Here is a 14841-nt window from a genome sequence, read left to right as displayed (position 1 = left end):
GGGTACGTTACTACTAGATTGGAACAAAACAACTAAATTGGATAACACTATGTAACACAATATGGAAAATGTCCTGTTCCTGATTCAAAAGTGTTATTTCCTGTTTAGTTATGCGGTCTTTACTGTGAAGGTAGTTGTTCTATTCCAGAAGCTTCATGTACTGCATGTGCTTCATGTTTGTGGCTTCCACAAACTTGGTTGGATTGCTTGAGGCTCTATGATGAGATACTAAAGCAAACTCTATTCTGCCTTCATTACACCATACCTGGAATATTGTGTCCAGTTCTGGGCACCATAATTGAAGAGAGATATTGACAAGCTGGAATGTGTCCAGAGGAGGGCGACTAAAATGATCAAGGGTTTGGAGAACAAGCCCTATGAGGAGCGGCTTAAAGTGCTGGGCATGTTTAGCCTGAAGAAGAGAAGGATGAGAGGAGACATGATAGCCATGTATGTATAAATATGTGAGAGAAAGTCATAGGGAGGAGGGAGCAAGCTTGTTTTCTGCTGCCCTTGAAACTAGGATGCAGAACAATGGCTTCAAACTACAAGAAAGGAGATTCCATCTGAACATGAGGAAGAACTTCCTGACTGTGAGAGCCGTTCAGCAGTGGAACTCTCTGCCCCAGAGTGTGGTGGAGGCTCCTTCTTTGGAAGCTTTTAAACAGAGGCTGGATGGCCATCTGTCGGGGATGCTTTGAATGCGATTTTCCTGCTTTTTGCCAGGGGGTTGGCCTGGATGGCCCATGAGGTCTCTTCCAACTCTATGATTCTATGATTCTATTAATTGTACTACAGGATGTTTTTGCAGTTTAATAAACTTTTCTATAATAGAACCAATTAGAAAATGACATTTATAACCCAGGGAATAAAAATCATGTTACATAATGTAATCAATAAAATACTTTTTTCCCTAAGGCTGGGAAGGCAGTCAATCTTGCTATTTAAAAGGTATCAAACTTCTATAACTATGAAGCAGAGATAGTATTTTAGCCTTTATGGCTATAATCAGAAAGTTAGTTTGAGAATGAAGTCTTGGTCCAGTAGGAACCATGGCTTCAACAGTGTCTGTCAATGAATCCAGTTTGGGTTTTATTCCCATTTTAAAGGTGCTGTACAGGGCTATGTGGTCCTCCGCTATCAACTCCTCTGGACTGGCCACATTGTCCGAATGCCCAATCACCGTCTCCCAAAGCAGTTACTCTACTCCCAACTCAAGAATGGAAAAGAGATTTAAAATGGGCTCAAAGCCAACCTTGAAAACTGTGGCATAGACACAGAGAACTGGGAAGCCCTGGCTCTTGAGCTCTCTAGCTGGAGGTCAGCTGTGACCAGCAGTGCTGTAGAATTTGAAGAGGCACGAATGGAAGGTGAAAGAGAGAAATGTGCCAAGAGGAAGGCATGTCAAGCCAACCCCGACCGGGACCACCTTCCACCTGGACACCGATGCCCTCATTGCGGGAAAACATGCGGGTCAAGAATAGGGCTCCACAGTCGCCTAAGTACCCACCGCCAGGACACGGCACTTGGAGGACAATGAGGGATTGCCTATGTAAGTAAGTAAGTAAGTAAGTAAGTAAGTAAGTACAGGGCCATGAACTGAAACTCTAGATCCAGCCATTTGAGGAGACCTTTTAGAGAGTCTTCTGTGAAGAGAGATGCCAATTGGCTGCCTACCTCCCGGATCTCTTGCCCGGCTCCAGTGTAGGACTGCAGCTCGGCCAGGATGGTCTGGGCCTCTTCCAGGACAGCATTCACCTGGCTCCAGATAGCGGTTTCGGCTTCGGTCGGCTGGGCATCTGCAGCAAAGGATGACCACAAAGAAAGCCAGAATTCAGGAGATGCTTGGCTTGGAGAAGACATAGCAGTCAACACAGTGCAGGACAAAGGGCATCTGCACAGCTGGCTGGGGAGGCATGGAGACCCAGAATGGCTGACACAGCCATTCGGTCCCACTTCAACTGCCACAACTCTGCCCTGGGATTTCTAGTTTAGTGACCAACTAGGAGTTGGAATCCACTCCCTTCAAGTGTAGATACCAAGATACTAAATCTTCTGGAAAGTGAGCAAGAACAGAGGGTCTTAACTATGGCTTCATTCTTGATTTTGCAGTTTGGTGAGGGATTAAGGTTGGATCTACACTGCCATATAATCCAGATTATCAAATCAGATAAAACAGATTATCTGCTTTGAACTGGATTATATGAATCTGACTATATAATCCTATTCAAAGCAGATAATATGGAATTTATATGGTCTTAGGCCCTTTCTACACTGCCCTATATCCCAGGATCTGATCCCACATTGTCTGAACTGGATTATATAAGGCCCTTTTTACAATACTATATAATAGGAGTCCCTGGTGGCACAATGAGTTAAACCCTTATGCCAGCAGGACTGAAGACCGACAGGTTGGGGGTTCGAATCCGGAGAGAGCATGGATGAGCTTCCTCTGTCAGTTTCAGCTCCCCAAGCCTCTCACAAGGATGATAAAACATCAAAACATCAGGTCTCCCCTGCGCAATTTCCTTGCAGATGGCCAATTCTCTCACACCAGAAGCAACTTGCAGTTTCTCAAGTCACTCCTGACATGGAACAAAAACCTATATGATATCCAGAATATCTACTTTGAACTGGATTATATGGCAGTGTAGACTCAAATAATCCAGTTCAAATCAACGAATATGGATTATCTGCTTTAATAATCTGAGTTATACGCCCGTGTAGAAGGGGTCTGAGTCTACACTACCAGATAATAAACAGATTATAATCTGGAAGCAGATCCTGGGATATGTAGCTGGGTAGATCCAGCCTTAGAGTCCACTGGTAGGGAGTTCTAGTCCACTTCCTTGAGTTATAGTTACAAAGATACCTAAATGTAATGCTCAGTTCCTCCTCCCAAAGAACCTTGGGCATTATAGTTCAAGAACATGCACAAGAGAAGTGGTTCCCAACTGTTGATCCTCCTGAGATGGTTTGGGCTTCAACTCCCAGAAGTCCCATCCAGAGAGCCGAAGACCAGGAATTCTGGGATCTGAAGTCCTAAAAGACTTGGAGGACCAAAAGTGGAGAACCATCACATTAAGGATCTCTATCCTTCTCAGCTTCTCTTGCTATTGGACATAGGGAGCCCAGATCTCAAGGCCTGGCAAAGGGAAGGAATCTCACGGTGAGAGAACAGTCTTGAAAGAGGTAGATGGGGGTGGTGGATGTTTTCCTTCTTTGTTATCCGGGTGTTTTTTATTTCAATGGCACAGTTTATCCAACTCTGGATGGAGCTGTTTCTTGAATCTTGACCTCATGGGAACCCACCACTTGTGACATCATAAGGAGGCGTTCCCTAAACTCAACAATCCAGCCCACCCCTATATATATAATTTTGCGCATTTCTACCCCGCCCTTGTCAACCCCCGAGGGGGGACTCAGGGTGGCTTACAAAAGGCACAGTTCAATACCAACACAAACAATAAGATAAAAAATATATCAACAGCAATTATAAAACAATTAAAACAATCAATTATACATCACAATCCATAAAACCATATATATATATAAAATTTAAAAGGGGACAAATCAGTTCAAATAATAAGTAAATTAGCAAAAGGGAGGCATGAATTACAACAGAAGCCAACAAATTAAAAAAACAAAAAAATTAAAAGATCCCTTCTCACGTTCAAAGTCAAGGAAAAAAATAGGCCCTTGGTCAAGTTCACTATAAGTCAAGACTTTAAGAAGGTTCCCCATGTGACACCTGCAAGAGAAGAGACAAGAGGGAGAAAAGCATGATGGGTATGTGAGGGGTTCATGGCTTTGGGGGGACACACATTGGGGTCAAGTGGCTGGAAGAGCCTTTAGGAGCATTCAGACATAGTCATCAACCAGTTGCCCCTGTTTTTGCATCTCTGGTGGTGAAGCTTCTTTGCAGCCTTGAGATATCACTTCACATTGCATTCCCAGTTAAGGACCCAATTAAGAAAGGTTGATGGGGATCTGAATTTGGCCTCTTTCTGCCCCTGGAGGAAAGGGATTCATGAGGATGGGGAAAGGAAACCAATGAGCAGGGAGGAAGGAACACCGTTCTCTGAGCAGATTCAGGAAGGCGATGGGAACACCTTCGTTTCTGGAGGGAGTTTGATTCAATTCAGTGCCAGCTGCATGCAAAGCCCATCCAAAAGCAGTCATCCTCCCATAATATAATGTTGGACCAATGAGAGAACATGGGGAATAAAGGGTTAAAACCTACATTATGTTATAATTTGAAAGATAATTTTTATAAAATGATGTATAGATGGTATTGATAGTGTACTGATGGAAAGCTCTTTTTTCCCATGTCAGGAGTGCCTTGAGAAACTGCAAGTCGCTTCTGGTGTGACAGAATTGGCCATTTGCAAGGACGTTGCCCAGAGAATGCCCTGATGTTTTACCATCCTGTGGGAGGCTTCTCTTATGTCCCCACATAGGAAGCTGGAGCTGACAGAGGGAGCTCAAATCGCTCCTCGGATTCAAACTGCTGACCTTTTGGTCAGCAGTCATGTGGCAGAAGGGTTTAGCGCATTGCACTACTGGGGGCTCCTGGGAAGCTCCTAAAAAGCTTTCTATGATGTCTGAAGAAGTTTCCAACACTTGCTGGAAATGTAAACAACAAGTAGGGTCCTTCTACCATATGTGGTGGATGGCATGTAAACATGCCAAGAAATACTGGAGTCGAACACATGGCACAGTGATCCAGAAACCTAAATTAAGTCCTGGCTGATTCCTCCCTGGGGGGAATCCTTTGTTGGGAGGTGTTAGCTGGCCCTGATTGTAAACTGGTTGGGATTTCTGAGCGTGCAGGCTAAAACACAGGTTGAGAACCACTGATCTATACAATCAATGGATCTATTGAATCCATAGTCTATAAAATCAATGTATCTATAGAATCCATAGAGGCTATAAAATCAATGGATTCATAAAGTCCATGCAGTCTATAAAATCAATGGATCTATAGAATCCAAGAGTCTATAAAATCAATGGATTGGTAAAGTCCATGCAGTCTATTGAATCAATGGATCTATAGAATCCACAGAGTCTATAAAATTAATGGATCTATAGAATCCATACAGTTTTTATAATCCATGGCTCTATAGAATCCATAGAAGTATGCAGAATCAATTGATCTATGGAATCTATACACTTTTGAAGAAAAAAACTGAAAACTTGGCTTTTTGAGCAAGCCTTCAGAACCTCAGTATAACTTAGACAAACTTGAATCGGAAATGACCTAGGAACAGCTATGACGATGGAACAGATGAGGGCTGAACATGAAGACATAGTTTTAAAAAAATTATTGCTCACTGTTGTTATGTTTTAAATACTTGTGATTTTTTTAATTGATGTATGTATTTTATATATGGCATCGAATTATGCCAACTTTCCGCCGCCCTGAGTCGCCTTTGGCTGATATGGGTGGGGTAGAAATAGCATAAATAAATAAATAAATAATATAGAATGAATGCATGTATAGAATCCATAGTCTATAGAATAAATAGGTCAAGGCAATCCATAGTCAAATAGAATCAATGAGGCTACAGAATCTATAGAATCAATGCTTTTGACAGACTCTATGGATTCCCCAGAAACATAGCATTGCACCGAAGGACCTAGAGAAAATAGTTTAATCAAATCTGCAATAGCCAAATCTGCAAATGTGGCAGGCTGACTATATGTACATAAACAGAGCTATGTCCACATAGGTGACCCAAGAGGACTACAGCCCAAATTTGGCCACTCTGAGCCGCCCTTATAGGGCAAATCTAATATACAAAACATAATAATATAGAAAGAAACCTGCCAGTGTGCCATGGGTTTTTATCCAATCTGTTCCAGTGTTCAGCTGTCACAGTTTGGTCCTTCTCATTCAATATAGTTCATGGGTCCAAAGGTTGACCATCGCATCCCCAAATCTGCTGTGAACAGCGACTGCTGCCACCAAACCACAGAAACTATACCACCGTTGCCACTGTTACACAGGCAAACGCACTCCTCATTCGTGCAAGGGACTTACTTTCAAAATCCAGGAAAAAATGAGGGCAGTTTTCTAAATCTTTTCCTAGTACCTTTATCAGGTTGCCCATGGCCAGCAGACCTGAGCGGGAGAAACAGAAAAGAAGGGAAAAGAGCAACCGAGGGACTGGGAAAAAGAAGAGGAGAGAAAGAAACAGAGAGTGAGGCCAAACACGATCCAAACAGGGGTAGAATCACTTCGGTCTTGGGAGAGGATTTGCAAAAATCAAAGAATGGATACACCAAAATGCATATCAATAAAAGCAGGCAGAAGTTAGAATGCAATATGGAAACTCCTTTGGGTGACTTTGGATATGTCACACTCTCTCCGCCTCAGAGGGAAGCCATGCTAGACCTACTCTGCCCCTGTCGCTTGTCTGCGTTCCTCTTTGTCGGGTGCGGAAGTGCCTCAACTACTTCCTATTTTCTATTTCGGACCCTGCGAGGGAACCAGAGCGAGAGGCGTTGAAGGCGTTTCTCCTTCTGCTTGATCCTCCTGACGCAATTTTGTGCAGTTTTCTACCCAAAATGGACAAATACCTCCCCAAAGCCACACAATCTGAAACCTTCCTTTACAGGGAGGCGCTTTGGGTCCATTATCCTTTTGGTCTGCCCTTTAACAATGTCTGGATCCTTACTGCCATATAATGTAACTTGAATCTGCATTGGATGGTTGGTGTAGACCAGGCATGGGCAAACTTGGGCCGTCCGGAGTTTAAGTCCAAAACACCCGGACGGCCCAAGTTTGCCTATGCCAGGTGTAGACTCATATAATGTAGCGTAACTGCACTGAACTGCATCCTATGGGTCTACACTACAGCTGATGGGAAGACAATGGATAAATGTATTCTGTCTGTGTATTTGCAGATATTATTGTACTACTTTTGACTAACGGCATTTTTTTCCTTCTTTTATCTCTTTTCAGATCTAGTTTTCTGACTTTGCTTCCTTTTCACCAGCCTTTGTTTTTCTTTAAATTTCTAGAAAAAATAAATATTGGGAGATAATAATATTATAATGTAATGCAATACAATGCTAATAATAATATGATATTATAATTATATATTTATATTGCATGTAATGTTACTAATAATATTACAATATAATGGTACAGTACAACATAGCAATATTTAATACTGATATTGTACTATGTTAATAACATAATATATTGTATATATATGTATATCTTGTAAGCCACTCCGAGTCGCCTTTGGGGTGAGAAGGGTGGCATATAATGTAATAAATAAATAAATAAATAAATAAATAAATACACTGCTTTATATGGCAGTGTGGATCCAGCCAATACCATCCTTTGGCATTTGGTTACTCCCAGCTTCAGTTTGAAGTTTAGGGAGCAGAATGGAAGACACACCACACTTTATCTTAAACCAGTCTTTCTCAGCCTTCCTAATGCCATGACCCCTTAATACAGTTCCTCATGTTGTGATGATCCCCAACCAAAAAATTATTTTTGTAATTTTGCTACTGTTATTAATCATAATGTAAATATCTGATATGCCGGATGTGTTCTCATTCACTGGACCAAATGTGGCACAAATACCTGATACGCCCAAATTTTGAATACTGGTGTAGTTCGAAAGGGATTGATTTTGTCATTTGGGAGTTGTAGTTGCTGGGATTTATAGTTAACCTACAATCAAAGAACATTCTGAGCTCCACCAACAATGGAATTGAACCAAACTTGGCACACAGAACTTAAATGACCAACAGAAAATACTGAAAGGGTTTGGTGGGCATTTACCTTGAGTTTTGGAGTTGTAGTTCACCTACATCCAGAATGCACCGAGGACTCAAATAGTGATGGATCTGGACCAAACTTGGCACAAAAATCCTCAGTATGCCCAAATGTGAACACTGGTGGAGTTTGGGAAAAATAGACCTTGGACCTCATCACACCAGAGCAGGGGTCCTCAAACTAAGGCCCGGGGGCCGGATACAGCCCTCCAAGGTCATTTACCCGGCCCTCACTCAGGGTCAATCTAAGTGAAAGCACACAGCAACAACAACAATCCTATCTCATCAGCCAAAAGCAGGCCCAGACTTCCCATTGAAATACTAATAAGTTTATATTTGTTTAAATTGTTCTTCATTTTAATTATTATATTGTTTTTAAGTGGTTTCCTTCTCTCTCTTTTTTTGCACTATAAATAAGATATGTGCAGTGTGCATAGGAATTCATTCTTGTTTTTTTTCCCTTCAAATTATAATCTGGCCCTCCAGCAGTTTGACAGATTTTGAACTGGCCCTCTGTTGAAAAAGTTGAGGACCCCTGCACTAGAGAATGAATCCACTTTGAATTCGGTTTCTGCCTCCTGAAGAATTCTAGGGTTTGTAGTTTAGAGAGGAGCTTTTAACAGCTTCGCTAAACTACAAACCCCAGAATTCTGCTGGAGGTAGAAACTGGATCTAAAGTGGATTCATTCTCTAGTGTGATAAGGTCCCTTAACGTTTAGGAGTTGTGATTGCTGGGATTTATAGTTCACCTACAATCAAAGAGCACTATGAACCCAGCCCACAATGGATCTGCACCAAACTTGGCACACTACCTACATAACCAACACCGAATACTGGTGGAGTTGGAGGGGAGCTGTTTTTGAATTCTGGGAGTTGTAGTTCACCAACACCAAAAAGAAAGAGAAGGACAGACAGAGAGATCTTCAGCACTCTCTGCCAAAATGGTTCCTAAGACTATAAGAAAGATATGTTTTCTGATGGTCTTTGACAACCCCCTCTGAAACCCCCCTCGCGACCCCCTCTGTGGTCCCAACCCCCAGGTTGAGAAACTCTGCCTTAAACTATGTGCAGAACTGGAGACTGTCCACATTGACTGCCATTGCAACATCTAGTGGTGGTGAGTCCCACAGGGTCCTCCCTCCTTATCTGCTTTCTTCATCCCATGCATCATTTACATCCAACTTTCCTATGTTTTTACGTGATTTCCTCCTAAAGTGGACATCCCCATAAATTATCACCCTTCCTAATGCTCCAACTCCATTGGCATTGGTCCTGAGGGACCCCCACTTCCCACTCCACCTCTTCCTTCTGCCTCTTTGCAGAGTCTCAGGTGAGCCAAGCCTTTGGTACTCACCTGTTTCCAAGGGAGTGTCTCTCCCGTGTGAATGAGCTGCACAGTGCTCTCTTTCTTTCTTTCTTTTTTCTTTCTTTCTTTCTTTCTCTTTCTTGCTCGTCTGGTGTGAAAATGCCACAAAAAGCCACTTCTATATTTTCTGTCTATTTTGGACTCTGAGAGGGAAGTGGAGCGCACAGCGAAGTCTCGGCCACTTCCTGCGAGACAGAAAGAGGACCTTTCCCATGTGTTTTCCAGGGTGCTTGGCGCAACTTCTCCATCAGTCCCTTTTTAAAGAAGAGCCTGTCTCCTCGAGATCTACTCGAAGGGAGTCAATCCCTTCTGTGTGAGAGAGAGGCCAAAGACAGGTTGCAAAAACTCCCTGCAAGTAGAAAACTAGCTCTGCAAGGAGCAAGCCTTCTCCTGGTCTGCTAGTGCCTCATTTATTCTCTTTGCATACAAGAAGGTCTCAATATAGAATGACCAAGTTCTTGTGTAGGGGAATGATATCTCCATTCAACCTCCCTCACTTCACCATTTAGCTGCTGCAGCTCCCCACAAAAGCCATTCGATTGGGATGCTATGGATATGTTTATATAGTCTGAAGAAGGATTTAAGGACATCACCTTTTGGGTGCATCTACATTGTCAAATTAATGCATGTTCACCCCCAGCCATGGCTCAGTGCTATGGAATTGTGGGAGTTGCAGTTTCACAAAGTCTTGAGTATATCTATGCAAGAATCAGGCAAAATCCCTGCATTGTAACCAGAAGGTAGGTTTTGTTGCTGTTGCTGCTGTTGTTTACCTCCGTTTGGGATGTTTCAGAAACCTCTTGAGCTAGATGAGGCTTGCTGTAGGGTTCGCAAAACGCACTTCATCAACTGGGAAAATCCTGCAGCATGGAAGGGTGCGGGAGGAGAGATAAAACACAACGTTAGGTTTCCAATTTGTTCACATGAGCTAAGCATTTTGCCTGGTTTAATCCTGTGCCCTTGGCTAGGAAAGAGCAGTGTGAAAGCTGAGACCCTGGCATGGGGGCTTCATTGCATTTATCATGCAAAAGGAGAGTCTGAACATTCAACGTCAGCCATTTCCATCCATCTTCCATTGACACACAGTGGTTTGCATCCAGCCCAGGGTCAGAAGCCTGCACAAAAGATGCTCCCCAGGAGAGGACCAAAAAGTACGGCATTTTCTACTGAGAGTTGCAGAAGCGGAGCTGCAGAGACAGGCGGCACCTTCCTCTGTGTCTCCTCTTTGCAAGCTGCACTTGGTCATAGAATCATACAGAGTTGGAAGAGGCCACTAAGGCCATCCAGCACAACCTCCTGCATTGCACACTGTACTTTGTGCATTGAAGTTGTGTATCATATGTTGTGCATTGCACATGTGCACCAAGTATTTCGTACTGCCACAAAGCACCTAGTCATTGATATGTGTCATGCAAGGACGCATGGTGCTGTGATCGGAAAACTAGGCTACAACTGAATCAGATGTAGTTGGGGTGTCCAATTTGTGTGTGTGTGTGTCAGCAGCGACTTGAAAAACTGCAAGTTGCTTCTGGTGTGAGAGAATTGGCCATCTGCAGTCATATTGCCCAGGGGACACTTGGATATTTTACCATTCTCATGTCCTCACATGGGAAGCTGGAGCTGACAGATGGGAGCTCATCCAGCTCCCCGGATTTGAACCGCTGAACTTTCAGTCAAAAGACAACTCAATCAGGTGCATTTCTATTTTTATATTATCAATTGTTGCCGGCAAATCCATTGGGACCCAAAATGGTCATTTATTGATCTGGAGATATCATGGAATTGTTTACATGGATCCAATCCTGTCTTGACCTTCAACGTAGTGGTCTAGGTAGACCATAATGTCATCTTGGCAGCAGGAGCTATTTCGTCTGTCTAGCAGGATTCATTTCCTCTTTCTCCTTCTCTAAGATTCTTGATCTTTCCCTACTGAGTTTCTTTCAATGCAGGTCCAAAAACATTCCAAATAGAAGTCTAGTGTCTAGATCCACTGAAGTCATACTACCCCTCTATTCTGCTTTGGTCAGACCACACCTGAAATCACATTGTGTCCAATTCTGGGCACCGCAATTTAAAAGAGATGTTGACTCTAAGCTAAAATGTGTCCAAAGGAGGGCGACTAAAAGGATCAAGTGTCTGGAGAACAAGCCCTATGAGGAGAGGCTTAAAGAGCTGAGCTTGTTTAGCCTGAAGAAGAGAAGGCTGAGAGGAGACATGATGGTCATGTATAAATATGTGAAGGGAAGTCATAGGGAGGAGGAAGCAAGTTTGTTTTCTGCTGCCCTAGAGACTAGGATGCAGAACAATGTCTTCAAACTACAGGAAAGGAGATTCCACCTGAACATTAGGAAGAACTTCCTAACTGTGAGAGCAGTTCAGCAGTGGAACTCTCTGTCCTGGAGTGTGATGGAGTCTCCTTCTTTGGAGGCTTTTAAACAGACGCTGGATGGCCATCTGTCAGGGGTGCTTTGAATGTGATTCCTGCTTCTTGGCAGAGGGTTGGACTGGATGGCCCATGAGGTCTCTTCCAACTCTATGATTCTATTGGCCATAATCTCCAGGGATTCTGGGAGTTATAGTCCCAAAAAGTCCCCTTCCCTGGATTTGATTTTGCCCCTGTTCCCAGGCTTGATGAATAAACCCTTGAGAAGCTGAAACATGCCCAAAGTGACCAAGATGGTCAAAGGTCTAGAAAGCAAACTCTATGAGAAAGGACTGAGGAAGATGGAGAAGACATGGAGAACTGTCTGTGAGTGTAGAAAATGGAACAAGCTTGGTTTCTGCTTCTTCAAAGGCTAGAAGAACAAACTAATGGCTTCAAATGACAAGGAAAGAGATTCCAACAAATATTCGGAATCAGTTCATGACTGCAAGAGCTGTTGAATAGACAGCATTAGATGGAGAATTGGAGGCCTTCCAGCAGATTGGGTGTACCTTTTCTGGGCATGCTTTAGGTTTTTTTTGGGTCTGGCATGCATTGAACTTGATGGCCCTTAGAGTCCCTTCCTAAGCATGTTTCCCTTTGCACACCACTGACATCTCCATATCTTTGGGAATGCAATTTTTTTTGTCGTGTCAGGAGTGACTTGAGAAATTGCAAGTCACTTCTGGTGTGAGAGAATTGGCCGTCTGCAAGAACATTGCCCAGGGGACGCCCGGATGTTTTATCCTTGTAGGAGGCTTCTCTCATGTCCCCACATGAGGAGCTGGAGCTGATAAAGGGACCTCACCCGCACTCTCCCCAGATTCAAACCTGTGAACCTTCTGTCTTCAGTTCTGCCAGCACAGGGGTTTTAACCCACTGCGCCACCAGGGAGCAGAATGAGACATCAGGCTAGAAGGAGGCAATGAAGGCCTGCCCGGCCTTGTCTATTTTTAGACAAAAATAAGGGAAAGCTTTTGTGGCTTCCCATGGATTAGGCCCTTTGTTCCCAAGCTCCTGGCCCAGATTGGCTTGCCTCCCTCCTTGCGAAGGAAGAACGAATCCCTGAATGCTAATCAAGTGGAGATTTCAAGGGAGATTAGCTTAAGCATCCTCTGGCACCAAATCCACCAGACAAGACAACTTCTGCCAAGTCAATCCTGGACATTGAGAAGAGCAGAAAAAGAAGGGGAAGGAGAGATAGATGGGGTAGATATGGCATTGCCATCCTTCAAGTAAGCAGATCTGGGCTGGATAGACCTCAGAAGGAGTTGCTGAAGACAGACATCTTTAGTATCCTTCTGAATTTCTTGGTTGGAGTATACTACCCCAGATCTGCATCTAGCTGCTGAAAATAAGACTGATAAGGCTGGGTTGCTCCCCTTGGCTAGCACCATGGTTGCCAGGTATCAGTGGTAGCTCATGGGTCCCAGGGATCCATTCCAGATTTTGGATAGCTTTCCAGGAGCTCTCCAAAGTTCTGAGCCTATCCTGGGTCACTATCTTGGAGAGCTCCCTTCAAAGTCAAATCTAAAACCAGGACCAGATTCACCATCCCACTGACTTGGGTCACATTCTTTGTTGCCACCATTGGTTCAGCTCAATTTCCTTGGTCTCTCCTCAGCTTTAGGGGCAAAACCTGGCATATTCTAGCTGCTGGAGAGAAGAAAGAATGGAGGCTGCTCACAATGGGATTCTGCTTAGTCTCCCCTTTGTATTTGGGAGCAGTCAGAAAAAAGCCCATGCCCACCTCTGCATCTCATTATTGTCCAAGAAAAAGGCTGTCGATACTTGAAGAATGGGGAGGGGGGCTTGCAGAAGATTGTACTGGGTGCTTTTTTCTTCAGAAGTTTTTAAAGCCAGGATGCTGTGGAGTTCTGGAAGTTCAATCAATCAATCAATGATTTATTACGGTCTTTGACCAGCACAGTACAGAATGGGGCATTGGTGCCCAAGGAAGGGAATCGCAGTTCCCAAGTAGATCAGGTATAAAAGCAGATTAAAAGCAGATTAAAAGCATGTTATAAAAGAGACAAATTAAAACGATAAAACAGACTAAACTTATAATTTAAAGTGCATGTATGTATCTAAAATAGGGGGCGGCTAATAACAAATATCAGCTGACTGGGAAGCTATAAAAGGGATGAGAGGGGAGCATTTACAGCATTTCAGTTATTGCAAATCATTCTAACTATATTCCCGGCAGGAAGTTGCCTGGTGGAGTCTGTCATCAGCCGTCTAATGTTGATTGCTGCTGCACAGAACTTGGCAACACTGTAGGTTGTCGCAGAGCAAGAGTCCGAGAGCAGCAGGGAGGTGTAATATCTTTCAGTGCGCCCTGGATGTTTTAAAAGCCAAGGAGTGATGAAATTAGCTCTAATGTTCTGGAAGTTATAGTTTCACAAAGTTTTTCACTGTCTCTGTCAAAAAGTGCCCAACTATAGCTCCCAGGATCCTATCCCATGGAGCCAAAACTTCATTAATACCACAGTATGGGTGCTCTATAGCAGCATTTCTCAACCTGGGGGTCAGAACTCCTGAGGTGGTGGGGGGGGGGGAGGGAGTTCACGATGGTCAGAGACCATCAGAAAACACAGTATTTTCTGGTGGTCACGGGGGTTCTGTGTGGGAAGTTTGGCCCAATTCTATCATTGGTGGGGTTTAGAATGCTCTTTGATTGTAGGTGAACTATACATCCCAGCAAAAACAACTCCCACATGTCAAGGTCTATTTTCCTCAAACTCCACCAGTGTTCACATTTTGGCATATTGAGTATTGATTCCAAGTTTGGTCCAGATTTATCATTGTTTGAGTCCACAATGCTCTCTGGATTCAGGTGAACTACAACACCAAAACTCAAGGTCAACATCCACCAAACCCTTCCAGGATTTTCTGTTGGTCATGGAGTTCTGTGTGCCAGATTTGGTTCAATTCCATCATTGGTGGAGTACAGAATACTCTTAGGTTGTAGGTTAACTATACATCCTAGCAACTACAACTCCCAAATGACAATATCAAGCCCCAACCCCATCAGTACTAAAATTTGGGCACATCAGGTGCCAAATTTAATCCAGTGAATTAAAATACATCCTGCCTATCAGATATTTACATTACAATTCACAACAGTAGCAAAATTACAGTTGTGAAGTATCAACAAAAATAATTTTATGGTTGGGAGTCACCACATGTGGTGCCCCCGGTGGAGCCCCCTGTGGTGCAGTGGGTTAAACCCCTGTGTCGGCAGGACTGAAGACTG

At 43.4% G+C, this 14841-nt stretch overlaps 1 protein-coding gene across 11 annotated transcripts in view; it reads right to left on the bottom strand.

Annotated features, from left to right (window-relative positions):
- LOC137094732 (CYFIP-related Rac1 interactor A-like) overlaps positions 1-14841 on the bottom strand; it is an 88976-nt gene that overhangs the window by 59434 nt on the left and 14701 nt on the right. For 4 of the 11 annotated variants that reach the window (XM_067461627.1, XM_067461625.1, XM_067461624.1 and 1 more), the window contains exons 2-4: positions 9937-10023; positions 3672-3751; positions 1678-1799 (exon numbers count right to left, since the gene is read on the bottom strand). In XM_067461627.1, coding sequence (XP_067317728.1) covers positions 1678-1799; positions 3672-3744 — 195 coding nt within the window. In that variant the 5' untranslated portion in view covers positions 3745-3751; positions 9937-10023. Of the gene's footprint in view, positions 1-1677; positions 1800-3671; positions 3752-6043; positions 6170-9151; positions 9268-9936; positions 10024-14841 lie in introns of those variants that run through there. The other 7 variants (XM_067461628.1, XM_067461634.1, XM_067461626.1 and 4 more) reach the window with 7 other exon arrangements.

This window comes from Anolis sagrei, chromosome Y, assembly GCF_037176765.1.
Source record: "Anolis sagrei isolate rAnoSag1 chromosome Y, rAnoSag1.mat, whole genome shotgun sequence".
Lineage (NCBI taxonomy): Eukaryota > Metazoa > Chordata > Lepidosauria > Squamata > Dactyloidae > Anolis > Anolis sagrei.
The sequence above is the reverse complement of the archived record's forward strand: the minus strand, read 5'-3'. Positions and strand labels throughout refer to the sequence as shown.